This window comes from Engystomops pustulosus, chromosome 5 (genome assembly GCF_040894005.1).
Source record: "Engystomops pustulosus chromosome 5, aEngPut4.maternal, whole genome shotgun sequence".
Classification (NCBI taxonomy): domain Eukaryota; kingdom Metazoa; phylum Chordata; class Amphibia; order Anura; family Leptodactylidae; genus Engystomops; species Engystomops pustulosus.
The window spans coordinates 75,142,526-75,168,952 of record NC_092415.1 but is presented as its reverse complement, the minus strand read 5'-3'; the positions used below and the strand labels follow the sequence as shown (position 1 = coordinate 75,168,952).

Here is a 26,427-nt window from a genome sequence, read left to right as displayed (position 1 = left end):
AATACTTAGGAGAAGGGCTACGTGGTACAACACTGAATTTATACCTCGTAATCCAGAGTTATACAAAAATAAAACCTGAACCATGTTTAGTCTTTTGTCAGGATCCTGAAAGCCAACAAGAAATAGTTTTCAACGCTGCAAGTAATTCTGCGGAGAATATCCAGAACCTTATGGTTATAAAAGAGTAGTCTACTCATTAAGAAGTAGTGACATTTTATTTAAGAATAACATAAGGAGCAGGATCTGCTGTGATACAGACGTAGATGAAGAAAAAAAACGTAGACAATTCCTCATATTACGTCTAGAAAACCAACAGGGAAATCTCAACGCCTATGAACTGGGAGCAAGTCCAGGAGGGAAACCTTAGACCACTACGTCAGCCCCTTACTGTAAACATGTTTTGCAGAATTGCACACAAATGCTGAAAAAAGGGTACTAGACCAATTTGCGGGGGCCCGTTTATGAAAATGACCTTACTGAACAGTAAAAGCATTTAGTTTCGTTACCTATGTATATTTTGCAGCCCTCAATCTCTGTGGGATAACCTCTTTCGCTAGGATATGCCTGAGGACACATGAGCCACAGAAGTTTCCATTGTATGCCTGCCACATCTGCTCTAATGGGGAGGAGCTGATGGGGCTACGCACAGACATTTGGATTCAGCTCATAAGCTATTACTCCAAATGGCATTAGCTGTGCAGCAAAAATAACATTCTAATATTTAATGAAACTTCGTTACATTTATTAGAGCAATTCAGAAAATCTCATTTAATTAAATATTATGAAACAGTTACTTATTTTTCAGTTGATTAAAGAAGAAAATAGCTGACGGCATATTTGTTGTATCAGAGTGGGAATAACACAGCTCCGAAGGTGCCTTATCTCTCCACTGTCATCCCTAAGCATTTCAATTCTCCAAGGCTAATCTAAAAATTGATCTTCTTCCTTTAGAAAATATTTTTATAGAACATGAGCTAAATTACTGAAAATAGAATTTACATGCATAATAAAGAGGGTGCTACAAAATACCAACGCCTAACACATTGCAAACCTAAAGGCCTCTGTAAGGTCACAGATGCTGTGGTAACCTATAAAGTAACCCATAAGACTCTGTGATTACATTGCTGAATATCGATGGTATAGCCTTTTATTCCAGCATATAATTGATATTGTTTGTGTAATGAAAAGTTTCCTGCTTGTGGGCCAATTCAGGGGGTTTAGCTAGAGCATGGACCTGAAAATCTTACTAGATTGTAAATTTGAAATCAGAAAACCAATGTGTACACAGATGTAACTATAGCTACAGCATCTACTATGGAGCTGGAGAGGCCTACCTTTGTTCAAGGCAGTTATTTTTTACATGGTTTTAGAAACTGTTCACACCCCCACTGAGTTTTCCATTATGCTCTTCCATTTAGTGGAGCATAACGAAAACTAAATAGAGAAGCTAAATGGAAGGTCTTCAGGTCACTTTCTGTTCCTCATAAGGTTCCATGTATGAAGGCATGTTTCCATCAGTTATAAAAGGGCTACATGCAAAATCTCCTATTATAACAAAATGAGTCGAAAGAAAGCCAATGGTTACAAAATAATTTAAAAACTTAACCAAAAAATTACATTATGGGAACATAATTTCCTCCCATGTCCTATGTAGGAGAATAGTCTGGGCTTGATGGATCAGATTTTTTTCTTCAATCTTCTATGAAACTATCATGACTTGCCTCATGACACTACTATTCACTCGTTAATAGTTTTTCACCAAACAAATAGCTATATTACTGTTATATATTTGTTATCCATGGCCTCCTATCTTCTAAAATCAACTTTTAAAATTATGCTAAGGGGGCTGTTACACAGTGCAGGAGACCTTCCTCCCCCTCCACTGTCTGCTGAAATTTTCTCTGCTGCTGTGAGATTACATCAGACAGAGGGAAGGGGTAACTGCTGTGGGAGCATGGGGAGGGGTACAAAGTGTAACATCCTTTGACGCCAGCGTATGTGGGGACTCTGGAAACGCCCCCCGAAGCCCTCTGCGCATTTACATTTTTGGAAAAGAGGGGGTCATGCATAACATATATTAGAAGATGTCTATAGTCAAGGTGCCTAGATCTATGAGTAAGTGTCCCCATTTATCATGCTTGATTTTGATGGTAAATTTCCTTTAATTAATTCTACTTAAACTGATGGTATTAAAATATCACTTGCAGAGAATATCTTTTCATAGCAGAGTAAGGAGCCTATACTGCCTGTAGAAAGAAGGCAGAGAATACATTCTCTTAAAACACATTCTTGATCAGGTTGACAGGTCATCAAGTCAACAGCTCTTACCAAACAATACAGGGGTATATTGAACATTTACAGCTGTAAGGCTACATTCACATGATGTATGCCCGCCGTACCGTTGTACGGTTGGCATACATCGGCACCGGGGAGAGGAGGTGGGGGAGAGCACCGCTCACCCGTGCCCCTCTCAATAGAGTAACAAAGGGCTGCAACGTGTGTGCTGCACCGGACCGCTCCAGTACGGCGCGGTGAGACCATTGCGGTGTATGGGGGACATATATACACCATATATACATCATCCGTATATATGTCCCCTATACGTTCGTGTGAATGTAGCCTAAAGAGGATGTAAATTTTATCAGGAGTCAGGAGATTCACTTCAGCAATCTCATGGCTATTGGTAAAACCAAGAAATGTTTAAATTGAAACAATTACAATACATTAATACTTAAGTTTTGCAGTTGTGCATAGAATATGTAAGTTGACATGTTCTTTGTACAACGTACAGATCTAAGTTTTATAAAAATGTTTTTGGCCATGTCCATGAACCATAACATATTTTCTATTTTCGAGCATAAAATCGGACAATTGTTTTAAATGTTCCAAGTTACAAAATATAAATTAACGTTACCCTACCCTACCCCTTCAATCCAAAATAAATCAGTGACTGGCAAAAATCCAAGTATAAAAAGTGTATACATTTTTTTTTCCAAATGCAAATAATTAAATCGCAGACATAACACAGCTGGAATGGTCATATGTCAAGCGTTAAGTAAGTCAGACCTTTATACAGAATATAAGTAGTTATAATCCTACTCGTTTGCATTTGACAGTATGGATCTGCATCTTGTGATTCTAAGGGGATAATTTCAATGAACTTGTTTAGACTGCACAAATCTTCTGTTTCAGCTTACTTCATGGCATGCCCTGCCATCATTTCCAGTGATGCTCATAATTATTCTGCCCCTAAATATTAAATCACTGTCTGCCTCTGACCCAATAAAAACTACACAGGAATCTTCTCTTAAATGTAAGCTCTCACTGCAACATTTAACCCACTTAGACAATTTTTAAGATTCTGCTTGGAAGAGACATATGCTATAGAGAAAGCAGTTTTACTATGTCTTTGGGGTGGAAGGATATGGTACTTTTAAATATAGAGAAGGATAATGTTTACCATCTTAACCTGCAGAATATAATATGCTGCCAGAGAACTTAGTATCACTACATTACATTTTTCAATACAGTATTCACAATTTATTATGCATATTTAGACTCTCACCAAATTTTTCCATAAGGTTAGTGTTATAATATTAGACCCAAAACAAATGTTATTTTATAATGTAAAACAAAATAGATTGCATTTGTATGCTAAAGTAGCTCTATTGGCATACATCTTCATATTGCAAGTAAATGGCAGAAGTATCCAGACATAGGGGGAGATTTATGATATACCCCTCAGGTACCGCTGAATACATCAAGGCTCTCCTGCCTTAACCTGGCATAGAAGTATAAGCAGCAGACAAACTTTCACTTGTAAAATATCACCTCCTCCTGCAGGGAGTGCAGAGGTGCAGGGGAAGGAACGTGCTCCGTCAGCCTACTCCTCTGACGGCCATGCCCCCTTCAAGTCCCTCCATGCCACCATTCCCTATAATATATATAATAATATAATAATCACAATTGCTGGCAATTATTTTAGAGATGTTATGCCAGTTTTCTGCAATAGAAACCCTCCCCCATAGTGTTTATATGACTACATTCATTTAATTCCACCTGCATAATGATTCTTCTATGTTACATAATGATACAGACTACTGACAATATAAATTACTTTAATGTGTAGTCCACTGAAATACCACTCAGAAGGTGAATTGACAATATACAAAGTGAAAGAGACATGAGAACTATGCACATATCAGCATAAAAGGAACTGAGTAGTAGATCCACATGATAACAATGTGACAGGCCTGTTGAAAGTTGCTATATATACACATGATATATAACATATATTCAATATTTTTTTAACAATGTAAACATAAGGATTCTAATTAGTTATACTAAATCACATATGAATGTGATTTGGTTTTGGCTAATTACACAAATATACTTTTTTAAACAAAATTGCCTGTACGTACAATATATTTATATCCAATATATCAACAAAAGGGTTATTTATAGAAGTTCTGTAAAGGAAACACTACAAGTATAGCATATTTTATTTATGAGACTGTCTGCTAGCAGGCTACAAAGCAAACAGCCACAGGCTAGGAAAGCTCTGGAGGAGGAGCATTTATAGCCACTTACACTATCACCTTCTCTTCTGCTGCTCACAGCTTTTTTTTTTGTTTTTGCTCCAGGAACAATAAATGCTGCTCCAAATATAGCGCACATACATAAATGTAAAAAGAAAAGCCTGCTACTTGCAGACTGACACTAATTTAGTCTCTTGCCTTCTTGTTGCCTCGAGCAAGTGATTTTAGATGCTATCTCATGAGTTGCATAGTCAACATTTGATGATGACGGGTGACCACTCATGCTTTAACAGCTTTATTTCCCAGTTCAATGCAAGAATGAAAGGAGGATCATATAGAAAAATACATTGTAAATTTACTGACACATGAAAAGTAATAATATCAATATAGAATAAAAGCAAATATCTTTAAAAAAATAAATATGATTAAAGTGTTACATAGGCCATATGGTCAACTGAGTTTAGACAGCATTTTTGATTCATGCAAATAATAGCTAAATAATAGTGTCTAACTATTTTAATATGTGGATGGTGGTTGCAGTAAGAGTTTAAAGGGGTTTTCTCACGAAAGATCGTTTTAATTTTTATAATTCTACTCAGTTTTATTGGTGTTTTAGCTCCTATCACTCTCTATACTGCTCAGTGCAAATTCCCAGGGTGTGGGCAGACACTCTCTAAGCAGACACATTATTATCCATCAAGTGCTGTGGATTGACAATGTGGTTACATTATCAAGGTACAGGTGTATATGCACTTTCATCTGACTTCTGACATTGTACTAGTATCTGACACATAGAAAGAGCAGAGACAGATCAGAAATTTATGAGATTAGACAGAGGCTGACAGACTTTTACACTGTTACACTGTGAGCGCTGCTACATCTCACAGATATGTGCCAGCCTCCCCCTTCCCCCGGATCACTTATCTCCTTGTAGCTTCTAGTTTGAAGTCCCTCTCTCTCTGCTCACTGTGTCCTGTTAGGAAGTAATCAATGAGTGTCTTTGAGCTCCGTGCAGGGGGTGTGGCTACAGACACAGAGCAGAGAGAGACATGAATCTCATTTGCACAATCTCACACAGAAATACAAGATGGCGGCCCAACCCTAAGTCAGAAGTTACAGGGTCGTGTCTAGGGACAACTGAAATTGTGTACACCAGGACTGATAAAGACAGGTTGGGATTATATCTGTGAAATTCTGTATTTTTGTTAATAACAGTGAATTAGAGAATGTGTTATTTTGTTATCCTGAGTACATATAAGAAACTTGTCTTCATGGGAATAACCCTTTAAGGCAAGGCATTAACTGAACTGTTTAAGCATTGGCTGAATCTGCCTCTTGTCTGCTACTGTCCACCTGAGTCAGCATGTACGTGACTAAAAGGAAAAAAATATAATAATTAGCCTAATAACTAGCTTTATCTAGCTTCATTAATCCTTATACCTATAGTACTTATGTGATCAGGAATCTAAGTATTTATCTGAACTATAGGTGTAGTATACAAATGACAATACATGAAAGTAGTAGCAAACAGGCAAATTTCTTCAACGGTTGCCAAAGAAAAGAGAAATGTAGCAATGTTAAATCTATTTTCTATTACAGTTTCTATATATAGTTTAAAAATAAGCCATTTATAAAAAGACAAAGGATATGATAAACTGATATTGTCTTGCACAAGACAATAGCTAGCCTGGCGTGGAGGCATTCCGCTGTTCTGCTTTTGACCATTGTATAGCTTAGGTTTTTAACTATAACCTGCATCAGCTTTTTGCCGCTGGCTATAGTAAATTTGGTTGTCTTCAGCCAGAAGTGTCCTCAAAGTATTCCCTGTCCCTGCCACTTGAGTTGGTCTATACAGTTTGTATGAAACAGCAATACACATGCTCATCTGTTATGTCATGCCAAGTAACAGATGAGCATTTGTTCTATGTTGCTGGAATTGGCCAAGTGCTGAACTCTGCTTTTCTGTTGTCTTATTGATATCAAGGGATAGAGGATCCCAGTTCTCATGGTAGATGTAGGAGTCACAGTGTTCAGACGTCCACTGATCACACACTTGTCACTTATTCTGTAGATTCACTTAAACCTTAGGACAGACCCACCCAAATAATTTCCATGTAGCAATCAATTGCTGTAACATAGCAATGATTAAAGATTTGTAAAGAGAAATATTTATCCAACGGCTCTTTAAGGCTACATTCATACGACGGTAGTGGAACGTATGTGCGTCTGCAAGCTTGCGGCCGTACAAACGTCCCCCAAAGGCTGCATGTACCGCTCCGTACACGGGGAAAAGATAGGACATGTCCTATCCTTTCCTCTGTTACTGTGCCTTGTGCAATGGATTGCTATGGAGAGGGGACGGGTCACCCCTCCTCCTCTCTATGGTGCCAGATGTATCCCCGTCCGGCTACGCCCGACAGGCATACATTCGTGTGAATTCAGCCTAAAACTGCAAATTTGTATAATGAGAAGTCAAAGGTGACTAAAATTAAGTGACAATAAAATTAAGAGATCTAGGATTTACATGTAAGTTAAAAAGAAGTGGCGGTGAGTTGATTCCTCTATCACATATAGTCATAAGCACAAGCACATGCTCATCCCAGAGTAAATCTACTGGACTTAAACTTTATCCTTGCATCTTTACAGTTGACCTCAAATGACTGTGACAATAACTGGTCAGGGTGGTCAGGTGCAGATTTTGCACAGAGATAGAGATCTCTTTCTAATAATACAGAATAAGATACAGTTACGGTAAGTTGATTTTTTTTTTCTAAAGGAGTGCCTCTAAGGCTGCTTTCTCTATTGCAAACTCATATTCTGGGCCTTGCTTTTGGGTGCATTTCACAGCCTAAGTGTCAGTACAAATAGGTTCTGTACTGTAGATACTCACTACTGATTATTCTAAACTGAAACATTTGAACATTCCAAAATTACATTGGATTCAGCATCCAAAGTAAAAAGTTACTAATTTATCCAGTATTTGATTATTATACCATAGTTGAGAGACATACATGCCACACATGTCTCATGCCACACATGACTTTTCAATAATAACTTTTCAATATTATTTTCACTAATATTTGATTCAAGGTAACTTACACAGCATATATCATGATAAGATTGTTATGTCACGATCAATGTTGCTTCATATAATGAGAAACAGAAGTGGCCATGAAATAATATTAATTTGCATTCATTGTGTCTTCGATCATTCTCATCTCACTTTCTGCAAAGTTAATTCAAGCTGTCAGAGTAACTGTGCTGAAAGAGAGGCGTGAAACAAGTCTCTCGTGCTTCACAAAGCAATGGCTTTATGAGCAAGATAAGCCTAATGTTCAGTTAGGGTCAAGCCACTCAACATCAGCAAAAGGGAATTCAACTCTGAGTGTGCTTGAGAAAAGAAAACAATCAATGCAGAACAAGGACACACAGTATCAGTACCCACTAAAGCTCTATAGAGAATCATGACTTTTTTTCGAACACACAGAATTTCACTTCAAGTATTTGGCTTCAGGCAAATGTTTTACTAATAAGGCAATTATAAAATAACACAAAACCGTGAAGATTAAATCAAACTCATGATAATTTTTATGTATTTATATGTAAGTGACAATGGAATTTATGTCTGTAGAATATTTTGAAAAATGTAAACAAAACTGTGCTTATCCCTTCAACCCAAGAACTTCAAAGCTCTAAACCTTGGGCAACTTTCTTGTTGGTAAATATCTACTAAAATAGTAAAAAGGGTTTAAACCTAAATACAACCAAAATTGTCCAGTGGAGAGGCAATTTCATTTCAATCAATTGTCAAGCTTGATACTATAATTAAAAACATAAAATTAATATAGGGAAACAATATTTCAGGTTTCTCACAATAGTTAGGATATGCATTGTGAGAAATCAGCTGCAGTTTTAGCTGAAGGTTGTATGGGTACAAAGGTGTCACACTGCACCCAGTTTCTTGTCCTTCCATTTGTAAAGATTGAAATCTACAAGGTCCTTCGGAAGTGTTTGTCACCACTCAGCTCAGGTTGCACTTAGTGCTAGGGAAGAAACAACAAGATCACACTAACTTTGCTAGTGGGAGAATGTCATGTTTGTTTGGAGTTACTAGATACAGGTGGTCCCTGGGTCACGTACAAGATAGGTTTTGGAAGTTTGTATGTTGAATTTGTATGTACGTAGCAACTGGTATATTATGTAAGTAACTCCACTCCCAAGTATTTTTTCAACAATAGGATTGTTACAATTTTGGGTTGTCAGGGGAACAAGGATTAACAAAAAAGCTTCATTGCAGACACCCGTCATAACTCTTATGTTGATCAGTGCAGCCTAGGGCCAAAGTTCACTAAATTATGAGCATCCAGGGAGCATCACCATAGGTCACAGTGGCCAGAGTTTGCAAAAGGTGGGTAGTGATGGCCTGCAGATAAAAACTCACCTTATCCCTTCACCTGGGCCAAGAAAAGTAACATATTAATATATGATATGTATGTTATCTATAATCTTCATTTAAAAAGCTGTGACCACAATATGACCAATTCTAATTTTATATTTAAAAATCTTTTGACAGCCCACTTTTACTGTTTTTGGGTGACTAATGAAAGTATATAGCTTCATCTTTAAGTTTAATTTAGACACATTTACTATACAGGTATATGCAGTTTGCCTGTGTATAGTGCAGGGTGCGCTAGATTCAGGATGTCTGGCGCACGTGCATCATGAATCTGGTGCACGTGCATCATGAATCTGGTGCTCCCTGCACTGCCCCGACAGAGTGCACCACTTTTTTTTGGTGCTCCTTTGCAACACAATTGTCACGGGTGGTCCCGCGACCCACATCGCGGGTCGCGGGCTCACCCGTGCCGCCCTGCCCCAGCCAGCGCGCCGCCAGCGCATCTCACCCGTCCCGGCTCCTGGCTCGCTCCACTCCGCTGTGCGCGCGCGTCCCCGACTGCTAGGGCGCGCGCGCGGCACCTTCTCCAAATTTAAAGGGCCAGCGCGCCATTAATTGGCGCTGGCCATATTGCCCAATTCTTCATAAGCCTGCCTCTTCCTGTTACCCTTGCCGGATCTTTGTGCCTCATAGCCTTAGAGAAAGCTTACTAGCGATTATTCCTGCGTTCCCGTGTATTCCTGTGTTCCCGTGTATTCCTGCGTTCCCGTGTATTCCTGTGTTCCCGTGTATTCCTGTGTGTTCCCGCTCCTGTGTTACCCGAGTTCCTCCGTGTTGCTGTGTTCCGTGTGCCTGTGTTCCCGTTCCCACCTGCCTGGACCTCCTGTTGCTGACCCCGGACTTGGACCTGACGTTGCATCTCTGCCGCCTGCCCTGACCCTGTGCCTGGACCTGTCTACGAGATTGTCATCCGCTAAGGTACCTCGACCTCGGCTGCCACCGTGGGCTAGTCACACCTGGGAACGACCTAGTGGTATCCTGCCGCAGCAAGTCCAACCCGCTTTGCGGCGGGCTCTGGTGAATACCAGGTGCCGCTAGGCTCCGGTTCCGGGTGTTGGCTAGTTACATCTCCCGCGGTGGTCCAGAGGATCCACTGATCCTAACAACAATTCTGTCAGACTTTGCATGTTAAATGTGGTGCACGGTCCGACTGAGCGGCGGAACGCCCCAAAAGGGTCGTGTACAACACAAATGTAGTGCAGACACTTATTAATAAGCAAGCAGTTTACACTAAAAAGAACATGCAAAGTCCAACAGAAAACTGACGCACGGACCTTAGCAAATGTGCCCTAATCTTCTCTGAACTTAGAATTAGTTACTTCACAATATACTTAATATACTTCCCCTCTTCTGCATGCATAACGTATCAGACAAAAACACTCACAGCAACTACGAGTGAGTAAGAGCTCTACACGTTGAAGACTTTTTATCCTTCTGTTAAAATCTGAGTAACAGCCTCTAGTTGACCAGATATGTTATATTTGTGCCAAGTACCACCATAGGATTCTGAAATCAAATATGCAATAAAACTTGCACTAAAAAAAATAAGTACACCGTTCTGTCTAAATCAAATAGTCAGTGTTGGCAGTAAGAACATATAAACATTCATTAAAAATATTTTTATCCATAAAGCAACATTCGAAAGGATGTCCAATTCAAACTACAATGTTTTCAGATGTATATTTGATTCATTTTTGGCTAAATCCACTACCTTTCATGCTGGGTTTAACAAACTGGTGTTATATAAATTGGTATATTTGCTTTGGAATGAAGGGAAAGCTTGCAGTATATGATATGGAGACTGACACAGCACAGCTTCAATGAATTAATGGTAGCGTTTGTGTATATTTTTGTACATGAATTACATTTTGATTACAAGTGGTAATATGACACACTCCTGGCCAGTGGCCTCTTCCCTGTGACTGCTACTGGCAAAGGGAAGAGTGTGGAAAGACCTCTAAGAATGCAATATCTCTTACCAAATGGAGCTTGGCCAGAATTCAGCTAGCGTCACACTTCGTCAAAACAGCACTTGAAATTCTAAGCCTCCAATTGCATCTGCATCAAGGTTTCAATAATGGCCGCTGTTTGAGCAGATTATTAGTGTTTAAAGGGATGCTACCAACAAATAGCCAGGGGATCACAATGAAACGGATAACCAAAGGACACAAAACAAAAGAGGCCATGACATAATACAAGATATATCTTCTATAACTAAGGCCCATACCTAGCCTCAAACAGAAAATTGTATAGCTACTGTATGTTGATGTATTCAATAAAGCAACATTCCTATTTAGGCTCAACATATGAAGTTTTTTTTCCAATGTATATTTTTTACATTTTTCAATGGATTTAGAAATAATTGGAACATATAAAGAAAAGATTTATACATCTACTTTCCAATTATGATTGGGCCTTTAAAAAAATCTAAATCTAATTTTGCACCATAAAGCAATAAAGCTCCATGAGTGTCTTCTACCTAAAACTTTAAGATATTATTTTAGGGTACATGAAATGCCCAAAAACCTTTTTTGGAGAAGAATGGAATCAAATTGTGTTTTCATACAATCGCCCAGTGATCTGACTGTTTTCAACTATCCTGTGCAAAGAAACCCACAGTATTTTACAGTATTAGTGTAAACAGGTAATGAAATAAATTGAGCCCAACAATAACACTATATAAAATATATTCTCCTTTATGTAATAGATTGTCAATAATATTTTAGAACCCACATAGATTCCCTCACTTTTCCCTCATAGCTTTCTGCATGTTTTGCTGATTTTTCTTGATAAAATTCAACAACTCTTAGCTTAATGATTAGTAGACAGAAATGGACATGTGAATTGCAGAGCCAAGTGAAATCTCAAGGTCACTTGATCCCTAAATCCTTGTTTAATGTAGTTAGCTTTCTTAGTTCTGTATTACAGAATTATTCTAATTACAGCAAAATACTACTCACTTTCTAGTGTACTTGTCCACAAGTTTCTAGATTAATTTAGACATGTTGTATCTGGGGATTCTTCTTCATTGCAAAAGTTCAGTTTGCTAAGCAAATCAAAGCTTAGGGAAAATAGTCTTCTTGTCCTCCTCCTGGCACTTTGTGCATGTGGCCCCCAGCCATGCCCCTGCTTTGATAAAACTACTTAAGCCTGTTTCATTGTAATGAAATGTAATGTTTAAATTTCTACCATTTGTAATGTTTGCACATTTTTGCTGTATTTGAATTGTTTTATTAAAAAAATTGTGTGTAAATACATGACTTACAGATTCAAGTGGAGAAGAAATTTTACAACTGTAGCAATGGTCTAGTGATCAAAAAGTACATTGAAGAATAAATTAATCCATGCCAACTGCACTTTGAAAAAAATATCCAATACTTTACATTTGACCATAAATATACCAGACATATGATTTGTAAGAACTGTGTATTTATCTGCTAAAAACTGTGAAAAATAAACAGAGAACTTCGAAAGTACATAAGAGGGAAAGTAGCAGAAGGAAGTAGATCATGGAAAATAAAACGATAGAAGCAGATTGAATAACAGAAAGAGTCGAAGACCTGATCATATACATTTATGTAATGGTCTGCCACGTGTAACCTGATCTCTTAGGTTAGAATATGTGTGCTGGAAAACATCACCAAGTTTGATGCTATTATGGCACCTAAATCCATGTCTACATAGTTTTTACGTATTAGTTCATTTTGCGCCATAAAATAGCTGCAACCATACAAAGAAATGCTACTTATTAACTGTATAGTACATAAGTATAACTTGCAAATATTTTTACAACTTTTATGTCAGACATATAGTAAGCTCTTTATATTTTGCCACTAATTGTTACTCAGAACCATCCCTAAATTGCATTTTTTGAAGTTAACAATAAAAAAATTGTTGCCAAGCACATCATTGTAGAACTTCTGTAGCATTTGGAATTTTATTATTCATTAGTTGCTAGTGAATAGAAAAATTGAGTTTCATTCACAACAGTTATGTTTGTGTTGCACACTAAATCGTGCTCAGTTTGTACCTCATTAATGATAAATAAACATCATCTGAAGCTGAATAAGACGAGCCTTGCATTGAAGGGCCTGAAGACTTGTTTAACATAAAAACCCAGAGTGGTACCAACACAGTTTTTAAATTTACCTTTTTAGGACTATGAGGACAGATGTACATGACTGTTTAAAATCGACCATGTGCCGATTGTTTTAAAGGGATGACATGCAACTGTACTTAGTTCAATACTTTTCAATGGATAACTGCTGTTAATGAATCAGTTGTTAATCAAACTTACAATGCGACTGATTTGTTGAAATAGGGAATGTTCTAGTCAGAACAATTTTTCATGGATAACTCATAGGCTATAGTTTATGAGGGTCTGTGGAAGACAGATAGTAGACTGCTGGACATTGGTCTTAAAAAATGCACATTAAGACTCATTTATCAGGCACGATTTTGCCCACTCTCAAGTGCTTGTAGTCTTAGGCATGCCGAAGAAACAGCAGCACTGATCTGTAATCCACTGACAATCCCCAGGATACCTATACACAAAAGTGTCCACAATTGGGTGAAAAAAATGGATGTGTTTATGTTTTTAAAGACCAATTTGCTTCCGTCTGGTATCATCTTTTTACTATTACACAAGGTGTCCCACCATGGCACTATGCTCAGTCTAAGAATTCCAGCCAGAGCATGGTCTGTTTTTCACAGAGTATGGTGGTGTAGTACCAGCCTACAGTTCCTCCTCATGACTGCTGCCATCTATTCCTGAATGCGATTAAACATATACCCTACTCCTTTTTCAGCCCAGCTTGTGACATTGTCCTGGTTAAACCAGTGCTATTGTTATGTACCCTTTCCTCTTTTTAGTTGAAATGGTTGCTTTGAAGCACAAATACTGATAGAATATTTTTACCAAAATGCCATTAAAGGAAACCTAACATTTAAAAATGCCCATTCTGACCCATAAATACCTATAGACAGTTAAGGATGAGCTGATGCAGGAAGATGGCTTGAATAGTGCCAGAAACGCTCACCCCCCACGGTCTCCTGTACGAATCCTCGCGATACTATAAGGCTTCAGTGGTAGTTCGCGCAGCTGCCCTACAAGCCAACCACTGCACGATTTAAGATGAATATGTGCATGCGCTAGTGTGCCTGGGAGCCGGCTGCGCAAACTACTGCTTAAGCCTTGTATGTGAGCTTACATAAATATAGCTATGCTCGCCGCTCCCACCAACAAAAAGGGGGCCACTCCACTGACACCAATGTAAATAAATCTTTTATTTCACATGAACCCCTGACATCAATGTTTTAAATATAAGTACAAGTGTGCCCGAGAGCTCAGTGACATCAGCGGCTCTCAGATGCGCGAAAATCAAAGACAGTGTCGAAGGCTAATTAGCATAATATAAGAATCACTTTTACAACGAAAAGAGCGGTTCCTGGCACTATTCAAGCCTTCTTCCTGCATCAGCTCCTCCTGACCTGTCTATGGCCGGTGCCACACGTACGGCTTTGTCTGCATTTGAAAACGCAAACGCAGACAAAGCCGCACCCACCAGGGGGGGGGGGGACGCAGCCCGACAGCATCAGCATTTCTATGGAAACGCCTGCGATCGGGAATGAGCCGCCGGTCTTTTGCGTTAATTTGATGCAAAACACCGGCGGCTCGTTCCCAATTGCAGGCATTTCCAGAGAAACGGTGGGTGCGGCTTTGTCTGCGTTTGCGTTTTCGCAAACAAAGCGGTACGTGTGGCACTGACCTAAAGGTTTTTGTGGGTCAGAATGGGCATTTTTAAATGGTAGATTTCCTTTAAGTGACAGTTCCTAATAAATTACTTTAAATCCACTTTAAAATAAATATAAAGCATATGAATTTGAGTTGTCTAAAAGGAACCAGGCCCTTAAATACATCTATACTGCAAAGCTTATGAAATGGATTCTAAAAAATGATTGACCCCCCTTCACTTTAGTAATAAATCCACAAAAAGCAGTCAGGTTCAAACCACTAAAAAGCACTTTAATTACTTTTCACTGAGGTTTTCTGCTGTAAATACAGTATACATTAAACATACTACTCATATTTTAGCGGTAAACACATGTATATTAAGCACATGTCATCTGGAAACATACAATCACTTCTTGCAGTCATAACACAGCTGACTAGGAAGCAGAGGGTTAATCTGAAAAGGCAGCACTCCTGCTTTCAAGTTCAAGCACTGACATGATTGTTCATTTGGGATTCCCTTGGAATGAGTCATTGTTAGAACAGAGACTCCCTATTGAAGGAGCAGGATAATGCTCTGCCTCTTGAGGGTACAACAGCTGAGATTTTGTCTTGCAAGAGGCATGGATTAATGTCAGACCTGGAGCTAAATGCAGTCTAAGGTGTAATAGTGCACAATCACCTCCAATAACTTTCTCTGCCAGTGTATATTTTTCCTGGCGTGCACTACCAATGTAATAGCACAAACTGTTAATTTTACTGAGTGTCTGTTGTCAATAGCAAAGGCTAAAAGCGGATCAGTGTTCTGCAAAGGACATGTACATTGCGAAAGTTCCCTAACATTACAAATTAAAAGGACACTGCAAGATGTACATTTCTTTTCTAATTTTTCCATGTTAGACTAAAAAGTGGACAGGGCAAGCTCAAAGTATGGTTTAGGCCTTTTGCACATTATTTTAAAGGGGTTTTGCCAACTTTAATAGTTATCCCTATCTACAATAAAGGGGGTAACAATTTGATCCAATCTGGACCCCTCACAAGAACTGGGGTCCTATTAATAGAGTATGTTTTTCCCCACTCCATTCACTGTCTATGCGAGTGAGGTTAAATTGAAGGCAGGAATTAAGAAGAAAAAATTTTTAATTCAAAATGTATAAATCTAAGAACTTTACTGTAAAGATTATTAGGATATTTACAATTAAAGCCAATGTTCTACAAATGTATTGATTCACTTTTTTTTATATCCAGAACAAAATAAAGGACACATCCATTATAAAGTGTGATGCGCAATGCTCAATAAGAAAATAGGTTTACTACTCCATTGTGTCCATGCAACATCAACACAATAAACAACAAATTAATCAAACTGAATTGTTTTAGAGGACCAAAACAAAAACATAAGTCCCCATATTATAAAAAAGAAGATCTCAGTATGAGCACATGTAAAAGGGATAATATATCTGTCCTCTGTAAACAGTTGTAAACCTCAAGAGTGTCTGTGATTGCAATTCTCAAGGTCCCACTCTACAGGATGTTATGAATCCCTGCCACTGTACCATATGTAAAACCTTGGTGATGGAACTAGTTAATAAAGGAAGCTAGTGACCTCTTTTACTGCCCTCTCTGTACTGGTTAATTACTCACCCACTGCTAGGCTTTTAATGTTTGCTGCTACAGATTATAATTACCCATTAAAATGTTGATTTTTTTTTATACCACGGCAAAATAGCAAGCGACAACCCTTTGATTCTGCCTACTATGATTATTTTATTTTCTATGGAAGCATTCATTAGTTTGCTTGATTTTACTAAGGTGTTTATAATAATGACTAACCTCCTCTAATTCTATTAGCTGAAACCCACTAGGAATGTTATTAACTTTTATGTTAATTTTAATTTTCAAAGAACAAATCTCCTTAGTCCTCAGAAGAAAAGCGGAACCCCCAGCAGCTATATGCAGGGTGTCAGGTACCTGCTTCTGTTGTTTTTACTCTTGAAGGTAACAAGAAAACACCCTGCTGTCGGAGATACTGCAGATGGCTAATTAACTAAAATTACTATTATTATATATTTTTATTTCAATTGCATTTAAGTGGCTGCACGCAAAATACAATTAAAATAAGAGTTACTGTAGAATGATGCATCACCATTGGATACTCAAGCATTTTTTGTCTAACATTAATTGGCAGTACGACTCAAGTCCAGGATATTTAAAAAGCCATTGTTTTAAAAAGACCAGACCTAGCGCTCAACTGAGGAAGCCCTCACCGCAGCTCCATAATTTTGGCTTTAATGCCTGTTGAGTGGGCTGAATGGAAGCGTATTCCAGAATTGGCTTACTTAATTATAACACAATATAATTATCCACAATATATGTTTTCACCAACCACTTAATAGGATCACACTGCTCAAAACAATTTGAAAAGTTCAACCTGAGAGGAAATTTATGTAATTTATATACAATAAAATGTGTCTTTTAAACAGCTATTTAAACTAGTCCTATGACCAAAATAAACAAAAGCAACAATGTCATACAAAGATTCCCAAACATGTCTTGGCACTGCCTTATTCGTCAACACAATACTCAATACTTGAATGTGTTGGAACTAGAATTCGACAGATTCTGAATGTTTGTTTTCCCTGAATTTGGTGACTTCTACCTATTTCTTTAATATAAGTAAATGCGTAACATACATGGATCTCAACATTTTCTATTTAGCAATACACTATCTTAAGCAAGCTGACAGTGAAAAAGAGCAGGACACTGCTGCTCATCAGAGCATATACTATCTGTGATAAGGTGATGAAATATCCAGTGCAACAATGTAACCTGTGTAATAAGGCTTGGATAGCAAAACAACTGAGACATTTGTTAGTCAGTATATTAGCCATATAACCTCTTGCATTTGCAAAGATATGTAGCTCAGAATCACAAGAAAACAATTATTAAACTAATCAGCAATAAATTCTGTTTGATCTTTCCATGTGAAAAAAATAAAGTTGTTACTAATGTTTTCCAGGCTCCATAGGATCATCAACATCAAATCAGCATGGGGCTGACACTAAGGACCACAACAGATGAGCTGATTTTGATGTTGGGATAACAACAGAGAGTAGAGCCAGAAGTACAGCTCCATTTTCTATGTAGTACCCCTCAAATTGCGAATGACCTCCTGTTTACGTTGGAACTTTATAGTCCAATGCAAAGTACATATAACCTTACATGATATTTTATCATACCTTCACCTTTAAAGGAAACCTACCATCAGAAATCTACCTGTTAAGGAAGATCTGATGCTAGGATGCTAGTAAGGTGTGAAACCACAATCTATGTTAATCCTAATCGTAAAATACGTTCTAATTAAACACAGCGGGAGAAAAAGCTACTCAACACCCCAGTAGCCTCTTTGATCCCATCTACCTGAGTGTCCTCACTGTGCACCCACACTGCTCTAGTGATCTAGATCCTTCTCTGGATTCTTCAGAGCCAACGGGAGTGCAGCTATGCGCGTGCCCTCTGAAGCTGGAGCTACTGCGCATGCGCAGAGCTATGAAGGGGCTGGATCACTACAGAACTGGGAGGAGCCTAGAGAAAATGTGCAAGTAGGAGGGATCGCAGAAGCTACTGGGGCGTGGAGTAGCCTTTTCTCCCGCTGCCCAGAGAGGCTATTCCACACCCCAGTAGCTTATGCCGATAATAATCATATTTAGATAGATAAAGTATAGTTGAGTTAAAAAGTATTTTAGATTAGTTAAAAGTAGTTTAGGGATTAGCACGTTACTAGCAACCTACCGTTAGATCTACCTCAATAGGTAGATTTGTGAGGTAAACGAAACCTGTCATCTGAAAAGTGACTCTCCACTCATCCAGAGGATAGGTGTCATGGACCTGATTCAAGACTACTGGAAGACCACTGTGAGCACAGTGGACAATATTTACCAATTTAAATGTAGTAATGATCTATTTATTCTATATAGAACAGGAAGAGACAATTTCAACATTGTGTTTGATAACAGATGCTAGAATATTGTCATTACAGTTATTCGTGGGAAAGCTTATATTACGTCATATTAGTCTCTTTATTGCAATCATTGATAATATGACACAAAGCAGGTTGAGAAACGAAGACATATACTCATGCGTCTATTCTGTGTACACAGGTGGAAAATGCAAGAATATAATAAAATAATATATTAGTAATGTATGACAAATCACAACTGAACAATATTTACTCAGTCTGCAGAACATATAATTGACAAACCTGGTGCTTTCTCAACAAATATAACTTTGGAATCTTGATGGAAGTTGTGCCCAGTCACAATCATTTTCTTCCCACCAGTCACTGGGAAGCTGTCAATACTTTGCTTTTCTACCAAAGGCAATTCTTGAGCAGAACGCTGGGCTACAAAGAAAATGAAATATAATACAATCGTCACTCAGCAGGTTTTCAGATGTCCTGCGTAAATATAGTGATATTCCTAATATAGATTACACAAGTGCTCAAGCAGTGGTGACACAATGCAGCAGATATGCTTTCAGAACAGGGTGTCTAACACATGTTACTATGTTGCTAGATTTTGTTGTGTTGAACTTGTAAAGGCCTGCTAGCTATCCTGTCTTCTATGTGTACTCAGTAATATAATGTGAACACTTTACAACTAGTAGTAAATTGTGATCTGGGTGTGTTCTCAAAAAAAGCTCCAAGAATTGTTAGAAAGCATGTTGTGGTGCCTGTGGCTCAAATACCAGGAAAGTCATAAATATGAACGTAGTTTATTAAAAATGCTTAGTTACCATTAATGATAACTAAAGATGAGAGGACAGAACTTCCCGTTCGGGGTTTCAGTGCGTTCTGCACAACCTGGAGATATTTCCGGATTGGCTGCCGAACAGCCAATCCGGCAAATTAACACCCCAGCTACCAGCCATGGCTGTGATAGGCCAAGGGACACCCCTGGCCAATTAAAGCCATAGTTAGTTACTAGGGGAGTTAATATGCCAGACTGGCTGTTTGGCGGAGCGGCCAATCCAGCTGAATGGGAAGTTCGGGTCCGCTCATCTGTAATGATGACACAGGACATCTAGGCCGCATGCACACAAACATACCATGGGCTGACATCAGTAGTAGAAAAACACTGCCAAGAGAAAAAAAAACCCAAGCCACAAACACAAACAAGAATTCTACATGCTCTGAGATATACAGCTCAAAGAATGTGCTTGCACAAGGACCTGCTGAAACAACAGCTGTGTGTATGAGCCCATAGAAATTAATTTGTCTGTGAGCTATCCATTGATTCAACATACAAAAACTGTTTGTATGCATGAGACCTTACATGAGGAATAGAAAGTTTAAGATAAGAGTTTACTTACAACACTCAATCGGATTGGATGCCGCCTGAAGAGTCAGAGGCCTCCCGTTGGCTTGTGGAATGTGTACACGGAACACCAGTCGTACCCTGGTGTTTTTTCTCCCAATGTCTGTTTCCCCTTTTCGCAATTCAATGTCAGAATTGCGCAGCTTTAATATACCTGCACAATCAATACTGCAATAAAAAAAATAAATTATAAAATAGAATTTTCTTAAATACTGAAAAACTTTTAACTGCAACTTCACAGTTCAAGAAGTAAAACATCTGCTTTGTTGGGAATTACACCCTGTCAACAGCTAGAGCTACATGTATTTACACCAGACCTACAGCCATGTCCCAGCCACACAGTAGAAATTGAAAGGAGAGGATAACACAGAGAAAGCCGGATATATCAGTGTTACATGAAACCTTATCTTCTAAATCATTCGAGGGTTTCACTATAACCAGATTGAGCTATGCTTTCCATAGAGGGATTTGATATTATCACTGATGAAAGGCACATGTCAAATTTCTTTCAATTAAAACGTATATTATTAACCGGAAAGGCTGAATTATTTATTTTTACATGTCCCACCAATCTATTCCAATCTAGTTCTCCTCACCATACTTGTTTATGTGAACAGTAGCAGACATATGAATGGGAAAAACCAGCAATCCCATGTCCCTGTGAACTTCAGGTAAATTCAGTCAGCAAGATATTCTATAGCGGACCTGTCAGTTCTTCTGAATTTTCTGTTTTATTAGAGACTTTTGTTTCCCATTAAAAAAAGATTCTGGGTAATACCTCTTTTTTGTGCTGTTCCTCTGTTAGTCCTGTCAAACATACATATTGATACTAATTTAATTATCATTAGTAGTGTCATGTTGTGTGTGTCATACAACCCCCCCCCTCCCAACCTGGTTACACCCAGATGTCAATTTATTCACAAATTTCAAAGCAGAAGAATAACAGAGAGAAGGCAAGGTATATAAATTCTCCAGAACTTAGAGGGGTTGTCCACTCTTAGCAAATATTTGATATGGTTTGTGTAAGGAAAAGTTATCTAATTTTCTGTATCAATTCACCATGGTTTTCTAGATCTCTGCTTGCTATTCCGCTATAGAAAGCTTCTATTTTTACTTCCAGTGGATAGAAATCTGTCCATTTGCTGTGATGGAGGTGCAGGAGCCGTTATTATCACACAGCTCCTATTACTCTCAGTGATAATAATGATGCATACACATGCAAGTCTGTCACATCACATGGACAGATTTCTATTCATTGGAAGTAAACATTCTATAGAAGGACAGAAAGCAGAGATCTAGAAAACCGTGAGGAATTGATACAGAAAGTATATTGGAAAATTGGATAACTTTTCCTTACATAAAAATATCAAATATTTGCTGAAAGCGGACAACCCCTTTAACTTAGGCTACATTCACACGACCGTATGATTTCTCCAGTCCCGTATTTACAGCCTGTATGAGCCCGTATATACGTGACGTTTTTCATCCGTATGCAGCACGTATGTGACCCGTAGACTTCTAGGGCATACGGAACTGAAATACGGGAGAAAATAGGACATGCTCTATATTTTTATACAGCTAGTATACGGTACAGTACGCTACAGTGTCAAAAATGGCAATATAAATGGTTGAATATAAATTGAAATAAATGTGGCCGTATGTAACCCGTAAAAAAAACGTACGGATACGGACGTTTTCATACGTCCGTGTGAATGTAGCCAACAAGAGGTGATGATAAAAAAAATGGTGTTAAGTGCTAACGTATGAATATGGGCTTAAATGTCCTACTTTTTACTGTTTTCATTTCAATATATATATAAAATCTAAATCTAAATTACAAATAACCATTGTCAACCTAAATTAACAACACTACTACAGGCTCCTTAATAGATGTTTTTGAGCCCTTTGTTTTCTTAACAGTTTAGGATCTGTGCAGAGCGAACAAAATGAACCTCACCTTTTGTAATTTTTCATTGTTCCCTCTGCAAGGATCCTTCCTGTTTACAGTAAACCGGAAAATCAGGGCTTAGAGGCGAGATGAATGAACCCTAAGATAGGAAACTAACAGTAACAGTCTAAAAAGCCCACCCTAAAATGTTCCTGCATGCATCAGGACCTGTCTAAAAGTAGAAGCTGTGTAGATACATTTCAACATTCTGTCCATGTTGTTTTTTTATGCACCATGGTTGTTCTTACCTTGACATAATATAGACACTGTATCACTATTTCCCTCTAGCCTTAGATATCGTAATAGTTAACCTGTCTATGTCGCCATATAGCACAATAATACCCTGTAAATGTCTAACTTAAGGTGTTTCAGAATTTGCTCTTGCCATACTTGATTCCACAATATATCTCTTTTAGGCTTCTCTCTTCAGATTTCGATTCTGTAGTACATTCCCTTTCTATGTCTTCCTTAGATTTTTATAGAACAATATACCAGCTGTAGATCTCTTCACTAGTATATATTTAGTATAGTAAATATATCCTTTCCAATGGCTTTCTTCGATTATTTATATTGTATTAAGGTATATGGTTTTTTAACAATTTTCATTGACTTTAGGTTTGACAATGGCAAAATTAGCTTGAGGCAGAATCGCCCACCTATAATGTAATGTACAGTGCAAACTGCATGAAACGAGAATGTGTCATTAATTAGAGAAGTAGTTGGCATGCTTAGACCTCAGTGATATTAATGAATCACTAAAATGGGTTTAACTGTTAAGCAGTCAATGAAATGGGACTCCGTATCCTGTGTTATAGACTTGCAAAATATCAATAGACAGATAAATACACATTTGTGAATTGCATTGCGGAGTTGGGAATAAATCACATGTGATATTGTTGAAATTGAAATGTAACCCCACCCCCCCACCCCCGCTACAATATATGGTATTTTCTATCATGCTGTATTCTAGACTTCCAACCATATCTGTTGGTCACTGACTGAACTGCAGATCTAAAGTGGATTACACTCTACGCCATCCACTATGAAAATCCACATGCTGCAAAGTGGAACATCTGCCATAGGTTCTCATTCCCATGTGGGATTTGTCTGTTGGACGGAACCACCTGTAGCACTTTACTACTAAACTGCAGCAGGTTTTCCATTGGGATTCCATCTGCAGCATTTTTGCTTGGTCTGCAGTTGTGATGCAGTTAGGAGAGCTGCAGTATAAAGAAAAGTGCTACTATCTGAAACACTGAAATCTGAATTAAGAAGCAATTTTCAATGATAATTTCCAACTGAGATGGATTTTAGTGCATACTACTTTTGCCCTCAAAGTACAAAACAAATATCTATTAGGCAAACACAAAGGGGTTGATGTCTTGTGTGACAGTTTTTTGGCATAAAAGATATAAAAATATATCTTTGACCTTTTTCGGTCACTTTTATAAAAAAAAAAGTACCACAACATGAGAGGGATCAGGTGTGGATTTTAATTGCGCCACACAAGTGCAGTTTCTGAATTACGAAGAGGTCGGGACTTCTTAGTAATTCCGGCATGCCCTGCACGCTAAAGAGTAAGGCTGCATTCACACGACTGTACATGGAACGTATACACGTCCCCATAGACAACAATAGGCGCACAGAGCGATACGGTGCTGCACACGTGTGGCACCATACCACTCCATACATTGGGAAAAGATAGAACATGTCCTATCTTTCCCTGTTTGTACCACACACGTCCATGTGAATGTATCCCAAGGCTGGTGCACACCCTCTCAGTCCTAACACAATAGCTCTAGTACGTTTGAGCAACTGATTGAATTTTAGCTTATGTATTACTCTCCCCATTTAGACTGCTACATTGTTGCATCAGACTAGCTAGAGCACCTCTGTGTACTATAAATAGGTTCTTATCACTATTTTGTAGTTAAAAAGCAGGGCATTTACAATAAAATTGTAAGTGTAGAGTAATCACTTGCTTGAGAAAGCAGAGCACTTCAAAATGCAAGATCCAATATGTGTTATGCTATAAACTGTACACTGCAGCCAAAGTAGATATTTACAGCTGTGTAACTGAGATGGGATTTATAAAAAGCAACAAGCACATGGGGTGAAACACTATAAGCAAAAGCAATCAGTTGTCCATTTTTTTTAGGTTTATGAAGGTGGTAAAATGGGGAGAGGTACTTCAAAGGGTACATGAAAAGAGCTGATTTGGAAAAGCTGGGCAAAACCTGAAATTTACATAACAAAGCATTTCCATATTGCCTGCCCAACAAAAAGTTGCAGTTACAAGAAAGACCTGGCAAGCAGGTGGCTCAAGGCTTACATGGCTTTCATATTGTTCTCAGGCAACAGCGGAATTTCCAAAACTTTGGTGTTGGAGATGATGGTTTCATGGCTTGTGGTGGATACGGTCTTGCCAGTGATGCGATGAACTTGATAGAAGGCATGAGGTCGTAGCAGGCGATCATCTGCCGTGCCGATGAACAGCTGGATGGTGAGGGGCTCGCTTTCTAAATACCCGTGTAGCTGGCAAGAGAACAAAAAGGTGCAGGCATTAAAATATAAAATATAATCAGGACAGGTGCTGAGTGTTAGACCATCAGTTTGCCCAGTAATATTGGTGTAATAAAAAAGGTGTAAGTCAGAAAAATGTCTCATTATTCCAGTGACCTGAGGCAGTGGAGTTAGATTTAATCTTTATATGAACCGCTGCATGCTCTTAGAACAGTCTTAGACACACTCTTCATCTCTCCAGGGCTGGGGGAGCTCACATTTCAGGTGATTGAGGCAGACATGGAGTAAAGAGATCTGACTTTTTACAAACTGCAAGTTATATTCAATATGAGCATTTTCTTGCAATAGCAAAACCTTTTAATACTAAGCTGAAAAAATTTAAATGTACATTTGCCAGTTCAATTCAGAAAAATAATAATTTCCTATACTAAATGTAACTCAGGTCGAAGGACAGCAAAATTAATCCAAAATGTAATTTTTCTTGGAACACTCAAAAATATAATATCGATCAGGCATCTTCTGGCATGCCATGTATAAAGAACATTCACAAGCTATGACAAAGGGAGAGATGCTGAGTTCCAATATAGATACTAAGAAGAATTTTTTATTTTCTAAAAGAGACCTGACACTATCCCTTCGATTAATGAAGGTTCAAAATCAACATCAAAAACCAGCACCAAACCCATCCAAAAACGATTCCTATTTTATACAACAAAACAAATTCCACCAGCTAAACATCTCCTTATATAGAACTTCAGAAATGCCAATGGTAACACTCACTTTAGCAAAACATATAGTTATCTACCTTAATTAATAAGGAAAAAAAGCCTTCAGTATAGTTGAGTATTTTTAGTGTCCTAGTTATTGTTACAGGAGACTGGGAGGCAATTTATGAAGTATATTTCAGTCTTGTGGTGGAAAACGGGACTATAAGTGGGCGGATTTGCACTCTCAACCAGAATATCTGCAAAGGATGTTGTCTTGCTCTCCTAAGAGATTAATTTGTGTCTCCCTGAAGGAAAATCCTATTCTGCCATAGAAGGGCGTTTTCCACCCATAAGAGGATGTGCAGGTGAACAGGTACTGTTGTCACAACAGATGTTACAAAATGAAACACTGAAATATTCCATTTTATAGGAGATATAATTGAATTGTACAATGCTATTTTATTTATGCTTTTTATTTTAGTTTTCATAACAGGGTATTTCTCAAAAACAAGTTAATTCCATAAGAAACCATTGTAGCAAATGATGAACCTAGCATTATACAGTATACAAACTGGGACTGTGTTACACACATTTTATTCAATCACTTTTTACTTTGAATGTATAAATTACAATTAGTTTTTCTTAAAGGGGTTGTCTACTTTCAGCAAATAATATGGTTTGTGAAAGTTATACAATTTTCCAAAACTGTATACTTCCTGTGTTAATTCTTCATGGTTTTCGTGGTCTCTACTTGCTGTTATTTTATAGGAAGCTTCATTGTTTACTTCCTGAGGATAGAAATCTGTCCGTGGTCATGTGATGTCTCCCAGATGCACAAGCCGTTAGTATCACAAATCTATGATTACTCTCTGTGATTCTAACAGCTCATACACCTTTAAGACATCACATGACCATGGAGGTACAAAACTGTGAGGTACTCATTAAGAGGGTATATTGGAAAATCGTATAACTTTTCATCACACAAACAATATCAAAGTGGACATCCCCTTTGATCCCCTAGTGCAGTGATGGCTAACCTATGGCACTGGAGTCATGGTTATGGTAAACTGAAGGCCTATCATTAACAATCAGTATTTGATCACTGTTTTTCTGTTTCCAAGCAGAAGAGCATAATGTAATCTTAGAAAA

General features: G+C 38.1%; 1 protein-coding gene across 6 annotated transcripts in view; it reads right to left on the bottom strand.

Moving 5' to 3' along the window:
* Positions 1-26,427, bottom strand: part of NFATC1 (nuclear factor of activated T cells 1) — a 135,572-nt gene that overhangs the window by 66,298 nt on the left and 42,847 nt on the right. For all 6 annotated transcript variants that reach the window (XM_072152383.1, XM_072152379.1, XM_072152382.1 and 3 more), the window contains exons 4-6: positions 24,381-24,583; positions 20,096-20,268; positions 18,987-19,127 (exon numbers count right to left, since the gene is read on the bottom strand). In XM_072152383.1, the coding sequence (XP_072008484.1) occupies positions 18,987-19,127; positions 20,096-20,268; positions 24,381-24,583 (517 nt within the window). The remainder of the gene's footprint in view (positions 1-18,986; positions 19,128-20,095; positions 20,269-24,380; positions 24,584-26,427) is intronic.